We start from the raw sequence: 27,400 nt of genomic DNA, 5'->3' as shown, positions 1-27,400 counted from the left end.
TAAACAAACTATGTGTTTCAGTACATGTGGTACCACTCCCTATCACTGCAATTGTTAGAAACAGATTAGTGCGTACACCCCAACTGCTGCCAGATGATACCATCAGTGGGTCAATCATTGTGCACATACTGCCACCTACTGATATGAGGTGGTACTGCAGCAAAAGCAGCATAACCATTTTAGGTTGTAGAAGGACACCTAGTGGTCCAGTAAGTCACAGCAGAGGAAGTTTCAAAGACTCAAACACTTAGAGGACATGTGTGAAAAGTGTGTTTATTGAAGGAAGGTGAACAAGGCACTGAACGATGACACTAAAAAAATAATCCTGGTTCATTGCTGGACACATTGCATGACTAAAAGAAAAACTAGTCACCAAATCAGAGAAGTGCATCTGTGCTTTTGGTCAGTTCTTAATGTGAATTATCATCCCAAGATTTCCAGGTCAAAGAGCAGTAAACTAGAGCAGGATGTACTCTTTAAGAGTCTCTTCAGGGCTGTGTGTAGCGCAAGTATTTCTTCCCAGAAGGCAGCTCTTTGGTGGTCACGCCGTTGGGGAAAAGAGCAGCAGCTTCAGCGTCAGAGAGCGAGGGAATGACCATGACCTTGTCACCCGGCTGCAAGAGACACAAGAGCAGAGAAGTGTGTTTCAGAAGGAGGGTCTAGCTTTTACTTCAATTTCTTTGGAAGGAATGTACTTTTAGATGTTGTTCAATGCATATGTTGTAAGTCACTTTGCACAAAAGTGAATGTAAGACATGTAAAATGTAAAACGTGTTTTTGTTGATGTTATTTTACATTTTCTTTAGGTGTAATGAATTAATGTTTCTTCAGTTCCTCTAGCAACAAGACTGTTTTCTCAATTGTTTTTCAGAGCGTTGCCCAGTTCTGTGGAGAGGCTGGAACTGTTGTTGTGTTGAAGGTTTGCATCCATTTGTGTTTCCTATGACCACCCTGACTGCTGACTGACACGAACACACGGTTTAACTGTGTACCTTCCAGTCGACAGGTGTGGCAACCTTCTTCTGTGCAGTGAGCTGCAGAGAGTCGATGACTCGGAGCAACTCATCAAAGTTCCTCCCGGTGGTGGCGGGGTAGAGGATGGACAGCTTCAGCTTCTTGTCGGGGCCAATCACAAAGACCTAAAGGGGGGTTAAGATAATGCAGGCTCAGCATAACACCCACAATATGCTTCTTTGTGTACGTGTCATCAAATCCATTTTCATGTACAGAGTTAGACCCTCGAGAGAGATTTAGACAGCTGCCTGCTGTGAGGATATGATGGAGATTCAACTAACCTAACCAACCAACGAAAGAGAAGAAGGGATAGCTTTTGTTTAGATGCTAACATTGTGTGTATTACCTGTGTAACATGTGGCCAATCAACAGCCTGTAACTTTGCTCTGATTTGATGGGTCACCCAAATTAGGTGCCAAAGCCTTTTACAGGCGAGAAAGTCTAGAGGACGTCTGTTCAGGAAAGATCATTTTTACTCACATTTGGTGTTTGTAAATTCTGAATCATGATACTGTCCTCTGGCCTTTGTTTTTGTTTGATTACAATCACCTGCTGAGTGTAAAAAAGGAGACCAGGTTTCTTACACAGCGAGCGGTGAGGGGCATTCCATCCTTGTCTCTCTCATCGGGGTCCAGCATGCCCAGCTGGACGGACAGCTCTCTCTTGTCATCAGCGATGATGGGGAAGGGCATGGTGCTTGCAGCATTGCTGTTAAATGCCATCACGTCCTATACAGAGGAGAAGGGACACAATCAGCCTTTACACCTTTGTTAATGTGTGTATGTTATTATTCTAAGTCAATCATTCTCTCCATCCTGACAGTCATCACTGCAGCACAGGTTTGATGAGTGACCAGAGACCTTTAATCTTTAACTTTTGTATGAACAAAGTGCTCAGTAATGTTGCCTAACAGATATTGATAATAATCTAGGAGGGAAAAGAGAGAAAACGCTACGCTCAAAAAGAATGTAATTTTCTTCTGTGTTTTTTTGGCAGGGAGGCAGGTGGTGTTACTGTTGTAAAATGAATCTTGCCCAGTGAACTTTCCCTCCTGGACCAGTCAGTGGCCTTTCTGAGGAGGCGTTGTTGTAATGTGGCAACCCAGTTAAAAGCCAATCACAGTGAGTCCTGTCTGTGTTGAGGGCAGTGACCCCTCAGTTTCCACAGGGGCACATGCACAATTACAATGCTGTTCAGAGTTAAAGGCAAGCAAGAGCGAAGTTTTCTAATCATCTTGACTGATGGATAAAGTTTAATTAATTAATAATTTAAATAAAAAATTAATACAATCAAACAAAAATCTAACGAAGTTACAAACACAATGTCAAATGTAATTAAATGTTAGAAATGTAGTAAAAAATAATTCGATAAAATTAGATTATATTTGATAAAACTAATAAAATAATTTACATTAAAACATTGAATAAAATTACAAAAAATGTAAACTGATTAAATTTAACAAAAATATAGATATTTCATATTAAATTTAATCTAAAATTAGAACTTCTAAATCAATTAAAAATTGTATTAGATTAAAATAAAAATGACAAACAATAAAGAATTTTAATTAAATTACATTAAATTCAAATAATACATTTAATTTAATCTGTGTATGCGTGCGTCTAACCTTGCTCCAGTTGTGGTGATCCTCAACACTGTCAATGGACAAGGCAATCATCTTCACACCTCGTTTCTTGAACTCATCACTGATCTTAGCGGCACAGGCGAGCTCAGTGGTGCAGACAGGAGTGAAGTCCCTCGGGTGGGAGAACAGGATACCCCATCTGCAGAGGAAAACAATGAGGTCTTTGTTCAACACATCATTTTCTGGCTCAGAAAATAAGGTCACTGTCATCCAGCAATCTACATGTATTCCTATTTAAAAACAGATTTTGCATAAAGCTCAGAGTTTATGGACTGGCCATGGTACGTTCAGGTTCAAGTTAAATGAAGTAGACTAAAGGTCAAACCTGCACAGAGTTAAAATAATATTTGCTTCCATGTCCCTGAGTACAAATGCACATTACATAACTAATTGGAGGTGTCTTCACGTGTACATTTATTCTGTTTTATGTGTTTTCTTTATTTCTGTCCGTTGTGGTTGTGCATTTATGTCTTGATGCACCCATGTTTCCCACAGAATTTAAGAAGAGGCAAAAAGACTGACAGGAGAAAGAGCAGTGGGAGTCGAGACAACAGAAGAGGAAGAAATGGCTATAAAAAGAGAAAGACAGAGAACATTAAGTCTCAGCGGAGGACATTCCAGCCACAGATTGAAGCAACAGGTGTCTGGCAGACTCAGGCTCAAGACCTTCAATCCAGCTGTGTCCTACTGAAAATGTACAGTTTACTTGACAAAGGGGGGGTGAAGGGTAAGACGGACGTTGGTTTTCCTGGAAAAAACATGACACAGGAGTGCACTTTCACTCCTGTCCCATCCCACTCCCACAAAAATACCAGGGAGTCCAATCCCATGACAAACAAAACAAAAAAAACTTGGAATCATGAGTTTTCTGCCTCACATGATTTGTGTGGATTTTACTCTTCAATGTGTTGCAATGCACTATCACATGATTGGGGAGTGACCAGAAGCCCAGTTTCCTCAAGCAGAACAAACCCTGGACACTGACACAGTTTCTTAGAGGAATGTGTTCAGGTCATGACTTGAACATTGACAAGAAGTCTTCTGCTTTACATTTGTATTATTTATAAAACGTTTATTTTTTGCTCTGCTGGGATTGCTGCACTGCTTTTCCACTTGGCTACCACTGACAGAAACAAACTCAACCATCCATTTCTGAAAAACCTAATGGACCTTCAAACCAGGACACATTTGCACCAGATGGTGGCCTCTCACAGTCCAGCATCTATTCCCACTATGGAAAGAAGGAAGTTATTATGAAATTATTACAACTGGGTGGGCTTCCTTATATTAATAATAGGGGAGTCAGCAGATTAAAACTGTTTGGAAACTGGAGCCGGTTACTCCGTTGCAACACTACATGTGTGCCCAACCTTCAGGATAAGGAAATGAGGGGGGAAAAAAACACAAAGAGAATAGAAAATGCAGTGTCGAAACAGTAGAATTAGATTATTCCGGCTTTAATTTTCATGTTGTTCAACCCACTAGACCGGAACAGGTAAACCTATCCATGTGAGAAATCATTCAAATAGCAATTGTATAAAAGTTGTTGGAGCATAATACACACAATAGTTTTCCTTCTTCTCTGCTGTTATACGAAAAGCAGCTGAGCTTAATAGGGTCAGACACTAGAGTGGATGCCAACATGGGGTGCAGGCACTGAGGTACCCATCCAGGTTCACACAAACACACACAATACAGGCCTTGTCCTGACTGTGCTTAAACCTCAATAGTGACTGCATAATAGCCTTGCTGCCATTGCTCTCTTATTAGTCTGCAGCTAGGACAGCTCTGTGTTGAGCTTAGTTATTCAAAAACACAACTGTAAAAAGCTTGTAAAAAAAAAAACACATTTGTTGAAGTATGTGTATTATATCACATTTCTAGCATATTATCATTTTCTAATCCAACCGAGTCATGCTTGTGTAACCCTGTCTGTGACAGCCAGCAGGTGTCGCATGGCAGTCACACTGAGATAAGGGCTAAAGTAACTTTCTGCACTGGCGTGTCAGATCTGTGTAAAACAAACAGGCGGAATTGATCCTTACTCAGATCAGGGACGTGCGGGCTTCTCGGTCCGACAAGCCCGCTCACAACCTGCTAACGTTAGCTTGGCGCAATCAAACGGTGCACCGTTAAAAGCATATTCAAAAACGCGAGATCAGACAAATGAGGTACAATGTGACTGTGTGTCTGTGCGGGAAGCCTGCGCACTTACGAGCTTCCCAGGAAATCGTGGAACTTGATCCTGCCGATGGTGGTGTCGGCCTCGAAGTTGGGGAACTCGTCTCCCAGCAGAAGTCCAGGCATGGTCGGTTCTTCCCTGCGGCTCAAACACGACTGTCCTGTAGAGACCAGCACCACGTGAACGTCCACGAACAGGGGCGGGGTTAACTTCAGTTACGTTGTCTTTTTTTTAACAACTTTATTAAAACAACAATAACATTACAAACTACGGAACCTGCTAAGGGTCAAGGCAAGACTTGTTTGAGGACTACTTTTGCGTTACCCCGCAATATGTTTTGCATCATCATCAACTCAAGTAAATGAAATGAACTCAGATAAATTAGATAAAATTAGCTCAAAAAAGTTAAATTTATTCAACTCACAAAAATAAAACAGAATCAACAAAAAAATTAAATAAACTTTTTTTCAATTAAAATGTTTTAATTAAATTTACGGAAAAAAATAAATTGCGTCAACTGAAAAAAAAGTAAATTGAATCAACTCAGAAAACTGTCTTTTTTGTGTGACCGGCCCATAAAACATGTAGATCTGTCCATTTTTTCTTAATTGACACTGGGCTGGCCCAGTCACATCTTTAAACCTCTCCTCCTTTGGGCTTAATTCAGTAATAATAATAATATTAATAATAATAATAATAATGCCAACATAATCGTAACGCTATCCATCAGCTACTGCTGGTGCTCACCCAGTCAGCCAATGCCCAATATATTCTCGCCGTGACCCTGGGGCTCCGTGAGAAGTCAGTAAGTATTGAGAGACAAGTGTTGGTTTTGGTCTTTTTATTGAGTTTTGCTGACAGTGAGAAAAACATGAATAACTCCACCATTATCCTTCAAAAGATTTCTGACATGATAATCATTACAACAATCAAAGAGATCCTTTCCACCAAGGCACAATCTAGGGATTACTAAGGACCCTTTTATTTAATTTAATTTCTATTTTAGGGTTTATTTGCTGTCAAAGCAATTTGTCCAGGAGTCAAAAGAAACCGCTCACTTGCACGTTTGTAGAGAACACAATTTCCCAGGAAGCTTTGCGAATAGAACAGCAAAGATGGCGATTCAGCTCAGTGTTGCTGGACGTGATATGACTTGTGAAACGTAGAACAGATGAGCTAGAGGAGAGACAACCCGCACAGCACTGCAGAAAATTTACCACTGCGGTGCATCTACATCACACCTACCGGTCTGCGTCGGTACATTAACCGACAAAATGCCTTCTCCAAAAGCTAAAAACCCCGGTCGCAGCGGAGGGAGCCCGGTGCTCGGCAGCTCCAACGGCCGCTACGACTTTATGTCGCTGACGAAGCCGATAAACCGGTCCTCGCCGCCGCTCCTCCTTCAGCGGCAGGGCTCCGACCCGACCACCGCCCGCCTCCGAGCCTCGGAGAGCCCCACTCGTCGCCGGGGCTCCAGCTCCTCCACGGGCTCGGCGAGCGGCCAGGGGCTGTCAGAAGAGGACGGTATACGGCTCAACCCCTCCTTCTTCCGCGTAGCGCTCAGCTCCCTGCTCGCCATCGACCTGTGGCTGTCCAAGCGGCTGGGGGTGTGTGCCTGTGAGGACTCGTCCTGGGGCAGTGTGCGTCCGTTAATGAAGCTGATAGAGATATCGGGACATGGCATCCCCTGGCTGGCTGGTACCGCCTACTGTCTGTATAAGAGTGACAGTGCAGCAGGACAAGAAGTCATGCTCAACCTCCTCATGGGTAAAACACTCTGCTGTTACAGAAATCTTTCCTAGTGCTGCTCCTCCCTCTGCCATGCGCAGCTCTTCTGTCAGAGCTCACAGGTGGTCCCACCTGCCATGAACATGTTCATTTTCTGACCCATTTCACCTTTCCTCCATCCGTGCTGCCAGGTTCTCACCTGTAGATGCCATGTGTTGTTCATTCTGGCTTTAATCCATCTCCATTTGCACTTTCCTCTCCCCATTTCTAGTTATAACCTACATGTCTCCTATAATATATTTCTTTTCCATACTTGTAGAAAACAGGTGAATGTTTCTGATTTGCAAATGATGTATGAAGGGGGTAAAGGGTTTAGGTTGGTTTCAAGATTTTCAGAAAAGCGAGGTGTAGACCAGTGCAAGCTGCAATACAGATCCATCAGAATTAAAACATGTCACACGTTATGTTTTATTCACCAAATGTTTTCCGCTCTCTTGTCTTCATTAGGACAGTCCCACTCTGAGTACAGCATGGTGGGCTGAAGAAGAGTTGGGAGACAGGTTTTAACTTTCACGAACCTGTATAGGCGTGTTTTTGGACTGTCATTTGATTTACGAACGGTAATGCAGCTTTCACTTGGATTGCGTCAGTTAACAGCCATTAAAAATCTATGTGGAATTAAAACAAAATTCTGCATGTCAATATAGGCTCCCCTCATTTTAACTTTAAGTGCACTAGTGCACCCAGCTTGTTCATCAGGAATGGGTTATTGTTAGAGGAAGAGGATTTCTGTGTGTTTGGCGTTTTCAGTGCCACAGTGTTTGAGAGAGGTAACATTATGTGACCCTGACATGTTTTCACAGGTCTGGTTGTTTTGCCCAGTGATACAAGCCCACAATGGCAGTTTACTGTGTTTACTTCATCATTGGTTTATCCTGATGTGAACTTTTGCCTTGCTTTTTTTCCTGTGTGTGGTTGAATGAATGTTTTTTCTTATGTTGTGGGATAATTGAAGTGACAGGTGACAGGTCAGTAATTATGAGGCACGTAGAGACAAGTCCGTCTCTGTAGGTGCATGTTGCTCAGGTTAGAGAAGCCGTGAAGAACACTTTCTGCAACTGTCTGTGTTTTATCAGACAGTTGCTGAGAGTTGGAATGCGTGGCAGTGGCAGCATTGGCTAGAACCGAAACTATAAGTTGATTAATCAAAGTCATTGACAACAATTCTGATAGTTAATCTTTTAAGTCATTTAAATGCTGGACAGTCGCTGGTTTCTATTTTCTAACCTTTTATATTTTTGCGGTGGTTAGTGCTGTGCATGTTTACATATTGTCAGAATTTTGATGTCAGGAAATGAAATATTGACAAAGCAATTTGTTGCTTGTGATTGTATTGCATGGTTGATCTTTTATTCCACCTCAGTTGCTCTCTTTAAGGCTGCTAATAAGATGGATGCAACAAAAGCTGACTTTTAAGAGGCATTGAATGCGATGATTGCCCATGTAGAAAAGGGGCTTTCCTGGGGGGATCTGATCTCACTGTTTGTCAGGAGGTACAGCTGCAGTATGGAGGATTGATCCAAGGGTACATTGAGGGGTAAAAGTATTGGATGAAGAATTTATTTTTGCCACCAAACATCAGTCATTTCAGTGGTCATTTATTATTCACCAGTCAACCCTCCTGAATGCAGGATGTTAGACAGTAAGTGGCAGCCTTTTGTCTTTTTTCTTTGGTTTCTATCTGCATTAAGATAGACCTGTTTTAACCACCGGGAGGCTGTTTTTAAGAGGTATTAAATGGCATGATTGTGCATGTAAACCTGGTAAGTATTAAGAAAGTCCCACCTTGTCATAATTCAGCCGCTGTTTCTTCAGAATTCTGACATGGACAAAATACTGTCCTCAAATCAAAACTTATAAAGGAAACATCAGGCTCCAGTTACATTTCTGAGCCAGTTGCCCACTCTAGTTGTCTCTAGTCTAGTCACAACTGTTAACAGCAGCAGGTATTTGACTATTGAGTTAGTTATCAATAATTAATTAAATGTACTGTTGCATATTCATTTAGCTGGAATCCTTTCATCGGACTCCCAGCAGCGATTGGCTCAATGCCTGACAGTTGCATGAATTTTTCAGCACTGCAGCCCGGGAGAACATCCAGCAACGGTTCATAAAAAAACTTTTAATATGCTCAATGCAATGACACAACGTAAAAAAGTCCACTAGGCCCAAATGGAGGGCAGTGATCACCCTTTTTGAATATAAGCTGCAGATATAAGGTTTGCTCCAGATATGAACATCAATGCTCTGTATACAGCAGCTCACAGTTACCCATGTCTATCCCATACCAGCTTCCCTATATTTAAATATAGACTGAATGTGAGTGCTTAATACATACAGTTTAAAATAAAATGATACTAGCTGTGCCTGAAAGCCCCTTAAGGACCAATAGGACCTCAAATACACTGTTCTTGAACTCTGGTTAAACAGGAACCAGCTTTGTGAGACTATCGTTATCTGTGCAGGCCAGACATTTTGATTTGTAATAGCAGGAAAAGCGCAGGTACAACTAATAACTCAAGGATAGCTCTGCTCCATTTTAAATGTGCCACTGGGCCTCTGAGCCAGCATACACAAAGCTCAAATTAATGAGTGTCCTGGTATTGTGCATGCTTGCTCACTGTCATGGCTTAGAGGGACACTTGAATAGAACCATTGTTATGTTATTAGTGAACCTGTGCTTTTCGTACTGTGAAAAATAATGGCATGCATTGGTGTCTGCTGTAGTGTCAGTGTTACTACCACCAGATGGTGTCAAAGCAAAGAATTTTCAAATGCTATACATATATGGCTTTAACCAAATCAGTAAGCAGGATGTCTGTAACGCCTCCTCTCTGGTCTATTCTGGTTAGGATAATGTACTCTGTATGTTTATGCAGGCTAATCATGCATATAGATGCCGAAGAAAACTCCAGGCTGTGTAAAGCTACTGACCCATAGGACAGGCAGCCACATTTACCACTCTCTGGGTTGTGACTGTGCACTTTCCTTCACCAAAAATTACTTTTTATAAACCGGTTCTTACTTGTCTATATCATCCTAATGAAAGAAACTAAGCTACATGTTTCTGTGTTTCTGTTGTTGTGATGCAAATCTGTACCAAGAATATAAAGTGTCTCATATCTGTTTGGCAATGGCTTTTGCTGTTTCTTCGTTCAGTATAACACATCTCCCCCTTCATCCCCTCCAGGCCTGCTGTTGGACCTGGTCCTGGTTACCATTGTTAAGGCAGTGGTGCGTCGGCGTCGGCCAGCGCATAACCGCATGGACATGTTTGCCACCTTTTCCGTGGACCGCTACTCCTTCCCTTCGGGCCATGCCACTCGTGCCGCCATGTGTGGGCGGTTCCTGCTGGCTCACCTCGTGCTGGCAGCCCCGCTGAGGGTCCTCGTCCTGCTGTGGGCCGGTCTGGTGGGGCTGAGCCGCGTGCTGCTGGGCAGGCACAATGTGACTGACGTGATGTTTGGGTTCTGGATGGGCTATTGCCAGTATAACCTTGTGGAGATGCTATGGCTCTCACCTCAAACCTTGCAAGGGCTGCTGGGGCAGTTAGTTTAATGTTACGGACCGAAGGAGGAGGAGACATGGAGGTTTAAATCTTGATTATAAGAGCGTCTGCACATCTTTTGTCTTTTAGACTGACATACAAGAGAAATTGCCTTTTGACTAGAGAAGAGAGGTCTACCAAATGCTGTTTTATTCTGCTGTTATCTGACACTTGAGTTCAAAAGCCCACTTTCAGCCCTCACTTAAAATTTTTAAATTAAAAATAAATTTAAAATATTTTAAGACCCTTTGTCCAGATTACCTCCTGAAGACACCTCACTCCCCTCGCTGGCCTGATTCATGGACAATATGAAGTCAACTCCTTTTAAAGTCTAGCAGTTGTTTTTGACTCTAGAAATTATTTAAACTGCAAGTATACGTTTGGCACTTAGGGAATGTTCAAGTCTGACTCGGGTTAACCATAATTTTACATTACAGAAGAGAAGTTCAGTAATTAATGTGAATCCTTTTCTTTGGAGAAAGAAAGCTTTTTCTTCAATTTGGCTTCATTCAGTGAATCCAGAAGCAAACAGCAGTAAGTAGTAAAGGTTGATAAAATACTGTATATAAAAGTAAATCATATATCAGCTACTCAATCCGAAGCTGTTCTAACAAACCCTGATGAAATTCCTTTAGTTGTGTGTCAGTGTTTCCCCTCGAACAGGGATTTACCTGATTTGTGGGTCTAAGGACAGAAATGTCCTTTGTCAGAAGAAGCGTGGGAATCCTCTTCTCTAGGCATTGACCGTTTCAAATGGTGTAATGAGGCTAAGGACTGACATACTGTACAATACATCTGTCAACGAGAGGAAGGAAAGCTGCATATTGAATGGACTCTTAGGTAGTAGGGTGGTGCACACTGTATCTTTATCAGAATCAGAAATACTTTACATCTTCACTGTAAAGTAATGGACCATCCGTTCACTAAACATAACCTGCTAAACTGAAGGAATACAACCACAGTTAAACCAGCTGAGATCTACCTACTGCTTGGGGGGAGAGAGGCACGTGTAAATACTGAAATGTATTTAATTACACCCCAACTTCAAACTTGATCACAGGCTCTGACCCAGGCACCTTCTAAATCTCAGTCCAAGCAGATTTGGAAGCACTGAAAATTTAAAAATATCTTCTTTTTTTAGATTCACAATTATGACTTGCTTGTGGTAACAATCACTAAATGCACCTGATTTCAATGGCTCTCACAGTCAGAGGAAGATACTGTATGTGGGTAATGGAAAACATTTGTTAGAGTGGATAAGGGGCACTTCTGTGGATCCATTTAGGTGATGGTTTTCTATCACTTAAAATGTTGTTCATAGAAATGACAGCTTGCTAGAGTTCTGCACTGTGATAACCTTTCTAAACTGGCTCTGTACTTTTTTTCCCCTTTCCAAGCACTGCAATAATTCTAGTCTCACAGACGAAGACAAATTAGGTTTATTCATTAGTATTAATTTTGAAAAACTAGACTGTGTAAATACGCACGTCCCATTTCCTGTCAGCACCACGGCAGCACACAGTTTTACATTGGCATCGATGCCGGGTGAGTGAGGATTGTTTGAGTTCTTTTGTAATGTCCTGGTGCGCAGCCAGGATTCGTGGATCATTGATCAGAGTTTGAAGGGAAAGTTTTGTAACATGCTACGTGCAGGAATGAATGAAGATACAATGTATACATACAGGGTGCCTCGCAAAAATGTTCAGACCCCTTGGCATGGCACATTGCAATGTGAGTTCTATGCGATGTGAATTTAAGGAAAATCCTTGCCATACGTTCTCATCTACTAACTTGAACTAATGTGATATCACATGGCACTGTCGTGTGTTTTCATAATGTTATGAATTTCCCACTAAATCTCAGTTGAAGATTCATAAAGGCAATAATCTGTAAAGGGATTAACAGCCAAGTGTTGAAATGTTGCAGATGTTTGACGTACACTGACGTATCTTTGGCACTTTGACGCACTGAAGTTGGTCTTGAATCTTAATGTTCAGTCACAAACCTGACCCTGTGGGGCAGCCTCTACTGCACCTTGTGTGTTTGGGTGTATGAGGGTTAATCATTACACAATTATTTGATGATTTTGTCTGGTCGTGAGGGTGTGTTTATTAATATTAAACTTGAAATGACACCAGTGGTCAAGATGTTGTAACACAGGCTGTCGACTCGTACGTAAGCCATTGGGGGACACAGCATGTGAGCAGTTGTGGTTAACTGAGTTTTGCCCTTACAAGTGTTGGCTGTCACACATCCGTACCAAATCTGAAGAGCAATGGGACTTTTTTGGACAGACGATGTGTCATTAAAGCAATAATTTTGCTTCTTTGCAATTAGCCATGAGATCAGATTAGCATACATGTCAACGGCCTTGTTTTTTTCAGTTCAAGCTAAGTGTAAGCTGAAGGGCATCTTGAATCCTGTTTTATTGTCAGAGAAGTATCATGAAATGTAACTGTTGAGCAGGACTGCTCATATTTTCCCAAAAAGTGATGTTGGGCTGGGACTTACAGATTTAATGAAGCAAAGTGTTGTGCATGTGTTATTGCACCTGATCCATTCATTCGCTGCATGCACACCGTTCTCCTCACTGAGTGACTTCTGCTGGTGTATAGGGCATGACTGCTCTTGTCATTTAATAAGTTACACAACAGCTGGCTCTGTCACGCTCACTTTACATTTTTCACATGTTGGCACTGCCAGAAACCAGAACCAGGTGCACCCTCATTTCTATGATTGCTGGTCTGTTTTAATTTGTCTGTTGATTAGGAACATGATCAGATACGTGAATATATGATTTCTAAATAAATGTAAATGTAAGAAGATAAGTATGAACTATTGTTTAACCTTTTTTGACAGAAAGAATGTTTGGTTTTTGTGTCTGTGTAGTTTTTACAAATATGCTTTTTGACTGTGAGCCACTCTGTGGCATGCACCTGTACCAGATGTCTGGTATGAACCAACGTAGTTTAACAGACTGTTTCCCGGGATACTGGTGCCCCACTGTAGACCTCTTACATGCTGTGTCCTCTCTCTGCAATACTTGCCCTATGATCTTCCCATCGTGAGCGATACGATGACCAGCTAGAGGTTGTAGCTTCCAGCCTTTTTATTTCATTAGCCTTCTGTCACGTATCTAAATATGCTGGACAGAGAACTTTGTGACCAAATGATTTTTATGATTGATTTTTGTGTTTCATGTTGATATTGAGATGATGCAGAAACCTAAGAAAAAGATATTTCTCACAATGATTATTGAATAGATTTGCACATTCCACATGTCACCATAAAGAAAGATGCATTTTGTTTGTTTGTTCAGCTATCATTCCGCAAATGTCACATCTGTTCTTGCACATTGTCAAACATGAAGCCAGTTCACTGCTCTCAGTTTTGCCTGCTATATACTACAAATTGTATTGTGTGTTTCCTGTATAGACCTTATGCTTAATGTATATACATATGCCTGTATGGTCATGTGATTACACTGTGTTATGTTCAGTGGATTTGAATGTGCTGTTCAATATTCCCTGAGGGGTTATTCCTAAATGATTTGATTGTAATGATTTTTAATTAAATGGGGAACAAATCTGAAACTGTCTCATGTCATGATTGATAGATAGATAGATAGATAGATAGATAGATAGATAGATAGATAGTTACTCATCAGCACTCAAATTCCACCCACTTGATATAACTCAGTGGACACATTGAACTTTAGTCACATTCACTGGATGCACGTTAACACAACTGAAATTGACAGTTGCCTTTTTTTGGGCAGGAGTAGAGAGAAGGAAAAAAAAGAAAAGAATGCATGTCACCATCTCAGTATAAAAGTCTGTGATGTGATGACACTCAAATCGCAAGGATCAAGGTAGGAAGGAGAGCTGATACACTTGTTGTTCTGGTATATTTTATTGCAGAATTGTGGTATTTGTATTGTGATTGTTGATAATAAACAAGGGATGAATTGCTTTATGCTGTATGCAATCAGAAATATCCTGAAACCAATTATATTATAATTTAATGCAAGATGGATTGAAAACATGTTTTGCATATCTGATCTACCTTCCTTGTTCTACTGTAAAAGTCTCACTGGAGCATTTTAAATGAGCTGGGAATGATACTGAGCTTTATGATTTAAGCATAAAAACATATATAATTAAATTTATTTTTTCACATTTAGTCATATAGCTGATGACAGTGGGTGGCACAGAAAGTTACACATTTGGAATTATGTACTTAAATCTGATGACAGCGATGAGTCTCTTTTGTTGATGCAGCTCCATAATGGTGCACAGAGTAGCAGTGATCGGGGCCGGCCCCTCTGGTCTGACCAGCATGAAGGCTTGTCTGGATGAGGGCATGGTGCCAACCTGCTTTGAAAGCAGCAACGACATGGGAGGACTGTGGAAGTTCAAGGCAAGTCACTGCTCAAAGTGCTGACAACCATTTTGTGTTCATGCACCAAGCTCTTCGAGCCAAACTGGATGAGAAGGACTGAGTTGCTGTCACTCTTACCACCATTTTTCTTCTCCCATGTTTTCTGTCATTTGAAACCTCTTCTCTGCAGGAAGTGTCGGAGCCCAACAGGGCCAGTATCTACCGTTCCCTTACTATCAACATCTCCAAGGAGATGATGTGCTACAGTGACTTCCCCATCCCCGCTGATTACCCTAACTACATGCATCACTCGAAAATCCTAACATACTTCAGGATGTATGCAGAACACTTCAAACTGCTGCAACACATTTGCTTCCAGGTAACAAAGCCCACGTGAGCAGGATGCAGGAGTACGTGGTTCATTAAATGTGTTGCTGCAGTTTAAAACTGATCGACTGTACTTTTTAAATATATTTCAGACCTCCGTGAAGACTGTCAGACAGAGACCAGACTTTTCTCGTACTGGACAGTGGGAAGTGGTGACTGAGAATAGAGATGGACAGGAGGAGAGGCATGTCTTTGATGCAGTTATCTGCTGCTCCGGTCACTACACCTACCCTAACCTGCCACTCAAAGACTTCCCAGGTAAAGAAACCGCTTATGCATTAAAATGAGGCTGATTTTTACATTCCATACTGAAACGATAGCGGCATTGTAGGATGGCGTTTTTCCACTTCTTGCTCTTGCTCAAGAGTAACACAATATATGAAGACATCATTCTGTTGTGTTGCAGGTTTTGACACGTTTGAAGGAAAACACCTCCACAGCTGGGACTACAAGGGGCCTGAAGACATGTACGGAAAAAGAGTGGTAGTCATCGGCATCGGAAACTCAGGAGGTGACATCGCTGTGGAGAGCAGCAGAGTTGCAGAGCAGGTCGGGAAGTATTTTCTGATTGCTCGTCTTCTTTTGATATGATTCAACATAATTCATGCATGTCTGAATGTCTCTTGCTCTCGCTCTGCAGGTGTATATGAGCACTCGTCGTGGTGCCTGGGTCATCCGTCAGGTCTCTGACAACGGCCTGCCAGTGGACATGAAATACAACACGCGCTTTGTCCACATCCTGTTCCAGCTGTTGCCAATCAACATCCTCAACTGGATTGGAGAGAAGAAACTCAACGCCATGTATGACCACACCATGTATGCCCTCAAACCTACACACAGGTAGGAGTTGTTATCCTGCATAAAGTCTGACTTCCTCACACTGTTTCTGAAGCGTGCAGGGAATAAAGTCAATCACATTTAAGCATTACAACTTGCGTAATGAAGAAACATGTCGAATCTGTGGATGTGCATGTTAAATTGTGTGTGTGAGTCAATCTCCCTCTACTGTTACCATCCAAATATCTTAATCTCTCCCTTGTTATCCGCTCTGCCTTCTTCTGCTGACTCATCAGACTCTTCAGTCAGATCCCTGTGATCAACGATGACCTGCCTTTAAAGATTCTGTCTGGGTCGGTCATTATCAAACCAAATGTGAAGGAGATCCGTGGATCTACGGTGGTGTTTGATGATGGCAGCATTGTGGAAAAGGTCCGAGGACATTGCTCCAATCCAAGGATACCCTGAAGAATCTTTCTTTATTCCCAGCACAATTTAAGCTCATCTCTAACTCATCTCTTCCTCGTTACAGGTGGATATGATCGTGTTCGCCACAGGTTATAGCTATGATTTTCCTTACTTGCCGAGCAACGCTATGTACAAGTCTGGCCACCGGATGGGTTTGTACAAGCACGTTTTTCCTCCCAACCTGGAGCATCCCACTCTGGCTGTCGTGGGTTTCATCCATGCCCTTGGAGCCATCATGCCCCAGGCTGAAATGCAAGCCCGTTGGGTCACACGTGTCTTCAAAGGTGAGGCTGCATGTCCAGTTTACCTGCCACTAGTCTAGATATTTTCCAGTCTGGTGAGTCTATTTATCTCTGTCTGTCTTCTGTCTTTTGCTCTGAAGGACATAAAAAGCTGCCCTCAAACCAGGCCATGATAAAGGCTGTTGAGAAGGACACCAACGACATCGAGAAAAAGTGAAGCTCCCAATATTCCCATGCCTGATTATTTGTTGCAACCAACATTGTCCCGTCTTCTGTTACATCCCTATGGAGTAAATGGATGACTACACTTGCATTAATAATTTGTTTTTAGCCACTTGGGGGCAACAGAACAAGCTGTGAACACTATGACACATTGACATATTATAACCATATAAAGGTGTTATTAGTAATGTGTAAGCAAACAGTTGCCTATTACACATCTAGCAGACACATAGCGTTCATTTGGAGTCGTGCTTCTTGCCACGTGATGAATGTAAGTCCAACAAGTAGCTGCCTGGAGTTTAGTCTCCAGCAACTCCTGAGGGAAATATCAGGCTCTTTAGCTGCTAAATGCCACAATATGTTCCCCAGCTAGTCACTAACTCTGTCTGTCATTTTGGTGCTGGGTAGGTAGCGTACAGTGGGTTAATCAGAGCTTTAAAACAGCTGCCTGCTGCAGTTAAAAATTGAGTTGATGAGAGTGGAGGTCCGGAGAGGAAAATGACCTGAAAGATACTGAAATGCTCTGTAGAGCTGAGGGGAACTGCAGAGTTGGGTGATAATTCTCTGTGGGTTTGTCACTTTCAAATTATACATATTAATTTGAAACATTGTTAATATGAAACTATTGAATCGTGCAGCTTTAACGTTTCAAAGTCATGATCAACTTAGCCTATTTAAGTACTCTTTTGAAATTTAAATCTATTGCGGCAACATTTAATAATTTCGGCAGGAATGAATTAAATGACTTTATTCATGGATAGTAAACCCACTGAGTGACACAGAATGCTGTATTTTATATTCATGTTGAACATTCATGTTGGTGTGGAATTCGTTAATACGTTAATTTCTGATTCATCCTCTCCACAGCTACATTGTGTCAAAGTTGACACCCCTGCAGGTGGACTTTGTTTCCTACATGGATGACTTAGCAGGAGAGATCGGAGTCCGGCCAAATCTCCTCTGGCTCTTCTTCACAGACTACCCAATGTTTACGAGGGTTCTGTGGGGACCTGTCACAGCCTACCAGTACCGCTTGATGGGACCAGGGAAATGGGAGGGAGCCCGCAGGGCGATCTTCACCCAGTTTGACCGCATGTACCAGCCCCTAAAAACCAGACAGGTCTGAAATGAACACTGTTTCTTCTACATTATGTAAGCCTTGCATGACTTGCTGAATGTATAATGGACCTGTCCATGAGTCCCAACGTATGTAAAAGTACTGTATGTATTAAGTATGACTGACCGTTTGGCCAAACTTTAAAACAACCCCCCATCTCTTCCAGCTGAAGGAACAAGAGGCCTCCATCGCTGGCCGCCTGATTAAGCTGAGCCTGACCATCATGGCCGGAGGTGCTGCTGTCTACTACGTCCATGTCCACAACCCAACCACCATCCCCACCCTGCTGTCCAAGCTCCATCCACAAACAGTCTAAACATGCTCCATTGATCAAATAATATTGAAAAAAAACTCTGAAACACTCACACCGAATACCATATCTACTGTTTCTAGATCTCTTAAGAAATCTAGTTCAGTATACTCCTGTTTGGGTTGTGATAATGGGAATGATTATATTATTATCACTGTCTGAGCTGCTGATTAATGCTCGAGGAATATTTAGGTTATTTAAATGCTTACACGTGTTCAATCATTTACAACAAAATGTGTTTTAGAGGAACTGTAACGAATCCTGGTTTACATTGTATATCAACACAACAAACTGTTCACTTAGAAGCAAAATGTTCACTGCAGTACAGTCAACATTTTCTTTTTTTTCCCTACAATATCTATCCTTTGCAGTAGCCCAGTCGTGGTTAAATGTTGAAAAAGCAACACTGACATAAAGTATAAGAGACGATCCAATGTTAGTCACACACTTCACTTCCTTTGTAATGTCTTTGTTGCTTGTTGAGATTCACAACAGACAACAGATTCTTTATATACAGTCTATGGTTACTATCCCGTCACTGCAGCTCAGCAGGAACACTGTCAAATGAAACACAAAGAGGGAATTTCATATTAAAAAGACTAGCAATAAGTGCATTTTTATGCAGTATAGTAGTGGTTAATAGTGGTTAATGCTAAGCGTCAGTTTCCTTTGTTCAAGTTGGACTGCTTTCTACTAAGTGGAGCAGCGAATCTTTTTTCATCTACACACATGAAATAGGACAAAGCAAACAAAGGGACAGGACCAGTCTCCACCTACGGGCCTTATGAAATGTGATGCTGTTGGAGACACGAATGCTGCACAGTCTGATTTATATCTACTTCAAGTAAGTTGGTGAGGAGTGGCAAGATGGCGGGCTGAGTAGAAGCTCTACATCTAGCTGGAGCAAACTTTCTCGAGAATTTCGTGTTACACCAAGATGTAACGGTCAACTTTTTTCTAAACTAATTTTGTTCATTATGTCTCTAAGTCAACACAGAAAAACGTTTAACGAAAAATAATAAATCTTGTGCAAACTACCATCTTGTGTCTTAATGTTTTGTGGTAGAAGACTAAATTAAATAGTATAATTTAATAATAAATATAATAATGCATTAAAATCTAAAAATTGTTACTATCTAAAATTGTTAATGACGTGAATGAAAAATGTATCTAATCAACTGTTGAGACGTGTCATGCTGTGAGTCCTCTGGCCGCTGAGACCTGCAATACAGCAATGATTAAACTTAACACTGCACAAGCATGTCTCTGAATAACTGAATGGAGTGGTGTGGAGCAGATTTTGTGATGGAAATGTATAATATTAATTTAAGCTGCTTATTCTTCAGGGTGGTTTGATATGTATGTCAAGGGTTAACTTATTAACTCTGTAAATAACCCACTTTATGTTTTAGCCCTAGAAAAGAGATAGCCCAGTTAAACAATATTTTAGTTGCTTTTATTACCTATTCTTACCTGTTTAAGCACATATTGTCTTATTTCCTGTTTGGTTTAGATTGGCTTTTATTTTGAATATGTACAGGAAGTTCCTGCAGTAACAGCAAAATTAAGGCACTTTGAGTGAAAAGTTTGATGTATTAGCACCCCCCGAAGAGGCACAAGGTTAGTGTCTGTTATAATACTGTCATATTCAGAGGTTGTTTGTGTCTTGAATTTATTTTGAACTGTAATAAGTCTTTCTAACCGTTTGTTTATTTAAGTTAGTGTTAGCTTAATGTGCGCTAGGTTATTCTAAAAACGTATGGAAAGGTGACTGACATGCTATATTTGTTGTTTTGTGTTCTGTAACCAGCTCTTACGGTGGTTTTTGAGATTTGTAATAAATCTGAAATCATCAGTCAAGTGTCAGACCATCTTTCGGTGGGATTTGCTACAAACTCAACTTTCCCTTCCTCCTGTTTTACCTCCCTTTGGAGTCAGTCTACAGAATATTTGGAGTCATTTCCACTCACCCAGACAGGGTTAAAGTCCCTTCCTCCCCGGCAGTACTGTTAAAATGATTAGGTGTACAGCTCGGTCCCTGTGAGCTTAGATGTGCTGTGTGATATCTGATCGCAGCTTGCAATCAGTTAGAAGGTGAGTCTTTCAACAATAAAAGTTTTATTATTCAGCATAATGATGTGTATTGTTTGACACTACTCATAAAAGTAGTGATGTGTATTATTTGATACTAATCATAAAAGTAGTCTTTTCGTAAAATGATATGCAGTACAAAGTTGCCACAATGTTCCAGGTAAACAACTAGCAGATGTTGGGGCCCATAAAGATAAGATTTATTGTTGTTTAGGAGAGGTCTTGGTACGTGAAAGGTCATTCTGAGAGGTCTCTTTTCCTGACCCCTAGATGGGGAACGGAAGTTTACAGACTCGTGTGTTGTAGTAGGACCCCATGTATATCTAAAGGTATAAAAGACGAGCTTGAACAGTGTTCGAGGCAGCAGTACTGATTCGGCTACGGGTGCTGTACAGGTCAAGATGCGCATGCCTGTTGATCCTGATCTTTGATGCAAATAAACAATATTATGTGAAAAGTCAGTATCAGCGGAGTTTCCTTCCATCATCGGATCATCGCCTACATCTGGGGAAGAAGAAGAAATTAACAACATTACCAATAAAGAGACCTATTTTTGTGCCAGCGGTGCTCTGCTGATTGTTCCCCCCCATCAAAGAATGGGTCCCTTGACCTGCAAGGACACACTGTCTGTACCCGTAAACTGATTTACTTCCTCAAACTTTCAGTAATATGGCTTCCTTTTTTCGCTTAGCTGGAAGGCGCAGCGTGTTTTCATCTGAGACGCGTGGTTGCTATGATACGGACTGTACGCGGAAGTATGTGTTGCAAGAACCTAATTTCGCAGATAGTTTGTGTTAACAACAAATATTGAATGTGAAAATGTCGGCACAAGGTAGAGTACGTGCTCTGGATGAAGGGAAGGCTGAAGGACGTAGTGAGAGAGGACGGACCCGCCGGTCTCTGTGGATTCATGAGTTTTTGTGGGCGAGGAAACATCTCGGTTGGTCTTTGTCCCGCCCCTCCTCCGCTGTGATTGGACAAGAGAAATCCTTCACCCTGTTTCATCTCATAAAATTTGTCCATCTAGTCTGTTAAAGTAGTCAAACACTTAAAAGCTGCTGCATGCTTTAGTGTTATTCTGAACATCCATCAATTTAAAAAGTTTCATGAAAAGTGGTGAATTAGAAACAGAAAGTACAGTTTTACTCTTGATACATACAGAGTTTTGTTTGGCAGGCCTACAAAATCTAATAAAAGCAATGACGTTTGGAGGCACTGCTGGTCAAATTGATATAGATTAATAATGTTTATAATATTTAATACTATTTTATACTATGTATTGCATTTGTAATGTAAAGACTATTTGTTGAATTATTTAATAACAGAAATAATGCTACTTTCAGGAAAAGTCAGAAACCAATAACATTCACCAAACTCATGTCTGGGTGGATTTCTAAAACTCTTCACTAGCTCTTTTTTCAGCCGTGCTAGCGACATGGATCTATGGACAGCTATGTCAGTCGGTTGGTCCACTACTTTGGTTCAGACTGAAATATCCCAAAAACGAATTGATGGACCGCCATGAAATTAGCTTGACATCACTGGTTGGATTGGCAGCGTTGTGCAGACATTCATGGTTCCCAGATGATATATCCCAATGACTTTGGTGATGCCCTGACCTTTCATCTAGAGCCACCATGAGGTTAATTCTTTCGGTTTTGAGTGAATCTGGACAATTAATGGATGGATTGTAATGAACTTCTCTATAGATATTTAAGGTCCCTACAGCATAAACTCTAATGAATTTGGTTATGCTGTGATTTTTCATCTAGCACCTTAATCAGGTCAAAATTCAAATATGCCCAACCTGCTAAACATTATCATGTTACCTTATAGTCTCACAGAGCTGTTAGCATGGCTGTAGACACTTAGTCTTGTTCATCTTGTTTTCTGACATGACACATTTCTGATTCATTAAGTCCCTACACACGTGCTCAGCAATGGTTCAACGTATAGCAGTGATTGGAGCAGGAACTTCTGGTCTGGCCTGTATCAAGATCTGTGTTGATGAGGGCCAGGAGCCTGTCTGCTTTGAGAGCAGTGATGACATTGGCGGCCTGTGGAGATTTAAGGTGAGTGACACCATTTTAAAGAGCATCCCACAAATTAAATCTTGTTAAATTAAATCAGTTCAGGATTTGTTGTATGACGCTGGATGGCCAAAGGGCTTTCCACCTCATCTAGAATAAGTCTTCTATATCATTATGAGATATTAACAGCTTGTGTACAACAATGCTTATCAACACTATTGATCAAACAGTAAAATGTTACGTTTTTATCAGGTCTCATTTTCCTTTGTGTCCACAGGAGTCACCTGAGCCCGAGCGATCCAGCATCTATCGCTCCTTGGTGGTCAACACCTCCAAAGAGATTATGTGTTTCAGCGATTTTCCCATGCCTGCTGACTATCCAAACTACATGCTCAACTCCCAGCTGCTGCAGTACTACAGGCTCTATGCTGAGCACTTCAACCTGCTCAGATACATTCATTTTCAGGTTATTTCTGTTTCATCATGCCAGGAGCGTTACTGTCTTTTCACAAGTTTCTAATACATACTATGTAAAGTCAAAGTTATTAATGTGTGTGTGTTTGTGTGTGTGTGTGTGTGTGTGTGTGTGTGTGTGTGTTTTTGTGTGTGTGGACATGCTTTAGACCACAGTAAGGAGTGTTACACAAAGGCCAGATTTCTCTCTGTCCGGTCAGTGGGACATAGTGACCATTAACAGGGATGGAGAGGAAGAGAGACATGTCTTTGATGCAGTTCTGGTGTGTTCAGGCCACTACACTCACCCGGTCTCACCGCTGTCAGACTTTCCAGGTCTGTAAACAAATAAAGATATCACTTTTCAAATGTTTAACAGCATTTGATGGAGGAGTAAAGTGGGTTGATTTACTTTACATGTGCACATTCTTGCAAGAAACTCCTTTATTTTCCTGTTGTGTCACCTCTATCTCTCCAGGACATGAGACGTTTTCTGGCAGGTGTTTTCACAGCTGGGAATATAAAGATGCAGATACCTGCAGAGGAAAGAGGGTGGTGGTGGTTGGCATTGGTAATTCTGGAGGAGATATTGCAGTGGAGATCAGTAGATCTGCAGATAAGGTAAGACAGAAGAATAGAAAAGACCTGAGACAGGTGACAAAAATGTGTGCTTTCAACCAATCCATTAATTTATGCATGCATCAATTTGTTATTTTTAATGTGTAATGAGTTTTAACCTTATTTTGTGAGCTTCTTACTATACTGCTATTGCACTGCACTAAACAGGTGTGAAACGAGAGATCTTCTCGACACATACATCAGCAGGGGTTCTTTAGGAAACAGTTGCTGACATGAAATATTACACAATATTTTTACACCCATTTATTCACAGCCAGCCCTCTTACTCTCTCTGGCAGACATTTCTCAGCACACGCCAGGGGGCCTGGGTGATTGGCAAGATGTCAATTAATGGTCTTCCCCTGGACATGACAGCTATCACCAGGTTCAACAACATCCTCACATTGCTTCTTCCCAGGACTTTGGTCAATTGGGCAGCAGAGAGAGCAGTGAACCAAAGATGTGACCACAGACTGTATGGCCTGAAGCCCACACACAGGTGACACATTTTGACCTGGATGACTTCTGTTCCTCTCTTGTGTACTTCTTTTGGTTTCCTGTCAAACAGCTTCAAACCTCTCTTTTTATTTCAGTGTTTGTTTCATTAATTCGTCTTTAAAGCCCCAGTTCATATTTTTTGGACCACATAGATTGCAGTTGTAGCATAATCGTGTGTTAATTATTAGTCTAACATTGGGCAGCATAGTGACTCAGGGATCAACACTATCAACTTAAGCTTCACTGTGTACTCTCTGTGTGAAGTCTGCATTTTGTCTCCCATGTTTATATTGGATTTTCTGCATGGGTTTGCTCAGAGTTTCTCCCCAAAAAGACATGTAGGTTACTCCTTATTCTTCTCAGTATGAGTTTCTGTGCAGTTTTAATTACATTAGTGCAATCATGGTGTCATCTGTGCCGACAATTAGCTAATACAATGGGGTAATTTTGAATGTGACATAATCTTGGCAGCAAGATTTGGTTGATTCCAATAATGTCCTCTCTTTCCCAGACTTTTGGACAAAAGGCCTTTGATCAACGATGACCTCCCTGGTCGAATCCTTCAGGGAGCGCTAGTCATGAAACCCAATCTGAAAGGCTTCACAGACTCTGGAGTTGTATTTGAAGATGGCACTGTGGAGGAGGACATTGACGCTGTGGTCTTCTGTACAGGTTATAATGCAGCTTTCCCATTCCTGCCTCCAGCTCTATCTGAGGGGACTCACAGAGAGTTGACATTGTACAAGTAAGTGGTTAGAGTTTTGTATAGCTAGCGTTGATAACTTTTTGTATGTAAAGAAGGTAGATCAAAACTCCACATTACACAAGTAGAAACTCAGGGCCTGATTTACTGAGGTTGTAAACATCATATAGCACATCCATCATAGATTTAGATGAGAAGACAGATAACCACTCTCATATCAGTACAGTGAATATGCAACTGGAGCCTGAACCATGCTTGGCCCGGAGCCATCACTTCTTAGAGTCTTGTCGTCACGGTGAGGTTGCTAGGCAACCACCGGAGACTTCGGGAGGTTACTGTGCCCTGCCAAGAAATAGTCGAGCTCTGTAAAACCACAACTTGTTGTTTTTACACTTAAACAAACTAGCTATAACATGTTAATTAGCGAACTTCAGAGGTGCTGGTTGCATGATTTTGTTACTTTTAGACAGAGCCAGGCTAGCTGTTTCCCTGTTTCCAGTCCATATGCTAAGCTAATGTTGTATAATGTATAACTTCAGTATTTTATTCATATTTTGAATACAAAATTACATTAAATTGTGGACATTTAAAAAAAAATCTTAATAAAAAGACAATTTTATGTATGATAACCAATCATAATTACTTATTGAACTGGCTTGTAATGATAAGTCTGTATTTTGCCAGTTTTAGGGACACATCATGTCTTTTTAGATCTTAATTATGTTAGGAATATAATTTATTATTGTATTATAATGTTATCATTTTAAAGGATCACCTTGCAGTTTTTTCAAATTTCAGGAGACTGTTTCCTCCTTCTCTAGTACAACCCACACTGGCCGTCATGGGTCTTTTCCAAACAAAAGGACCAATCATGCCCACTGTGGAAATGCAGGCGCGATGGGCTGTTAAGGTTTTTTCCGGTAAACAATTGTGAGCTTTGCATGTACACACACGGACACACTCAGGATTACGGGTAGCCAGAGGTGTCGGTGTGTTTTTATCTTTAAGGTTTGAGCCGTCTTCCACCTAAGGAGAAAATGCTGGAAGTCATTGAGTCTGACAGGAAGAGAAACATGAAAAGGTAGACATCATCTTCACACTGATGTCCTTTAGATGGTACAGGCAGATCATTCATGTTCCTTCCTGTAGAAAGTAGAATTTTGGTTTAAATATGCCTTGTTGATAATAACAAATCCACTCCTCAATTTTCTTTTCTCAGCAATCGCTGCCCACGACAGGCTGCTCTCCAGGTAGATTACATCCCTCACCTGGATTTCATGGCTGGGGAGGTCAGTTCAGTTCAGCTCTATATAAAATTGTGTAACCATTTGTACAGTATGTATAAGACAGACTTCCAATCACAGATAGGGGTTCGACCAAACATCCTGAGACTACTCCTGAGAGATCCTGTGCTCTGGGTGAAGGTCTTCTTTGGTCCCTGCACTCCATATCAGTATCGTCTCACTGGGCCGGGACAGTGGGCCGGAGCCCGTCAGGCTATCCTCACTCAGTGGGAGCGGGTGGCTCAGCCTTTCAGAACCAGAGCGATGCCAGAACCAGAGAGCAGGCCGTCTTTCCTGTTTTCTCCCTGGGTACTCACATTTGGAGGAACTGTGATAATGGCTGTGCTTCTGTCTGTCTAAAAATGAGATCATTCCAGTCCTGCAGGGTGCAGCTCAGATGCTGGACAGCTGCAAGAATTTCCTGAGGGACGACTGGTTCACTAGTTAACCACAGTAACATGATGAAGTCAGGGTCCAGTTTGTACCATATGATCCCAAATTCTATATGTTGCAAAAGATGAAAGAGTCTGAGAATTTCAGGAGTCATGAACTGTAATAAAGTGTAAAAATTGAATCACAGTATGTGTCCAAGAACAAAAATACTAAAGGGCTTTGTGAAATATTTTTTGCTATGCATTAAGATGTAAATTCTTTTTTAAAAGTGATTGAACAGTGATTAAACCTTTATTTTGTATAAATCTAGAATATAATGGTGAATGAGAATGGAAAACTCAAGGACATAATGAACACACAGTGTACATGATGAAGGCCATGAGGAATGTTAGATAAGACACCGGTGTACCAGTGCATCGGCTGTTGCTTGCTAAATCAAACATGAGGCCAATTATGATAGTAGAGGATTTTCTATGAGAGCTGAAGTAAAAATGTGGACACTCTATTTTTGAAAGAAATTGTGTTATTTGTATTATCAATGCATAACCTAGATGTGTGTTAACTTTAATCATAAGAAAAATATGAAGCACCAATGAGCAGAAATTAAGTACAGTTGAGCACACAAACATTGAAAAGAGAAAGGTCACTCTGCCCTGAACAGACTTATATAACTAGGGTTGTTTTTGTAAGAAAAAGGATGACAGCATCAATACTGGAAGTTGCCCTGATGCCAGAAAACAGGGGCAAGTTTCGGTAGATAGGTGTTCTGCATTGCAACAGGGTAAGTTTCATGTTTGAGTGATTTCATTATTGACCAACCAGAAACTTGACAATCCATTAGGAGGAGCATATTGTGCCTTAAAAATCAACGCACACACAGAGATTTATTGTACTCTGTTTTATTCTTCAATAAACCTACAATATACCAGACTCTGAAGATCTAGTAGTGTGTTTATTACGGACAGTGTGGAGGGAGACCTGCACCCATCTGGCCCTGGTAAGGGTTTTCTTCCACCACAGCTTGGTAACAGTTTGTTAAAGACCTTGAAATCAATTGAAATCATTCATCTCGAGAGATTGAATATGCAAGATCTCCACTTTATATTGAGGGGATTCTCAAAACAGTAAAACAGTAGGCCAATATTTGCCCTTGTTTTACATTACTATAACATAACTAGCTATTTTTAGATGTAACAATGAATTTCACATTTTTTCAGTGTATGAAAAAAGATTTTTTTTTGCATCTATAGAA

General features: G+C 41.1%; 3 protein-coding genes and 1 pseudogene across 3 annotated transcripts; 3 read left to right on the top strand and 1 right to left on the bottom strand.

Annotated features, from left to right (window-relative positions):
* Positions 1-257: 257 nt before the first annotated feature.
* On the bottom strand, positions 258-5,001 carry prdx6 (peroxiredoxin 6). Its single transcript, XM_070908356.1, has 5 exons — positions 4,875-5,001; positions 2,642-2,798; positions 1,599-1,742; positions 993-1,139; positions 258-614 (listed from the first exon to the last, which is right to left on the bottom strand). Exons 1-5 carry the CDS (start codon positions 4,964-4,966, stop codon positions 489-491), a joined length of 666 nt encoding a protein of 221 aa, XP_070764457.1. The 5' UTR covers positions 4,967-5,001; the 3' UTR covers positions 258-488.
* A 978-nt stretch (positions 5,002-5,979) lies between these two features.
* Positions 5,980-10,187, top strand: plpp6 (phospholipid phosphatase 6). The gene is made up of 2 exons (XM_070908355.1): positions 5,980-6,608; positions 9,820-10,187. The coding sequence occupies exons 1-2, from the start codon at positions 6,116-6,118 to the stop codon at positions 10,185-10,187; spliced, it is 861 nt and encodes a 286-aa protein (XP_070764456.1). The 5' UTR covers positions 5,980-6,115.
* Positions 10,188-14,463: 4,276 nt separating this feature from the next.
* Positions 14,464-18,085, top strand: LOC139287372 (flavin-containing monooxygenase 5-like). The gene is made up of 10 exons (XM_070908358.1): positions 14,464-14,595; positions 14,747-14,935; positions 15,036-15,201; positions 15,350-15,492; positions 15,584-15,783; positions 16,017-16,152; positions 16,253-16,472; positions 16,571-16,643; positions 17,520-17,772; positions 17,936-18,085. Exons 1-10 carry the CDS (start codon positions 14,464-14,466, stop codon positions 18,083-18,085), a joined length of 1,662 nt encoding a protein of 553 aa, XP_070764459.1.
* A 1,575-nt stretch (positions 18,086-19,660) lies between these two features.
* LOC139287957 (dimethylaniline monooxygenase [N-oxide-forming] 2-like) lies at positions 19,661-27,071 on the top strand (annotated as a pseudogene).
* Positions 27,072-27,400: the final 329 nt, after the last annotated feature.

This window comes from Enoplosus armatus, chromosome 7, assembly GCF_043641665.1.
Source record: "Enoplosus armatus isolate fEnoArm2 chromosome 7, fEnoArm2.hap1, whole genome shotgun sequence".
NCBI classification, from domain to species: domain Eukaryota; kingdom Metazoa; phylum Chordata; class Actinopteri; order Centrarchiformes; family Enoplosidae; genus Enoplosus; species Enoplosus armatus.
Note: the sequence above shows the minus strand (reverse complement) of the source record. Positions and strands in the feature narration are given on the sequence as shown.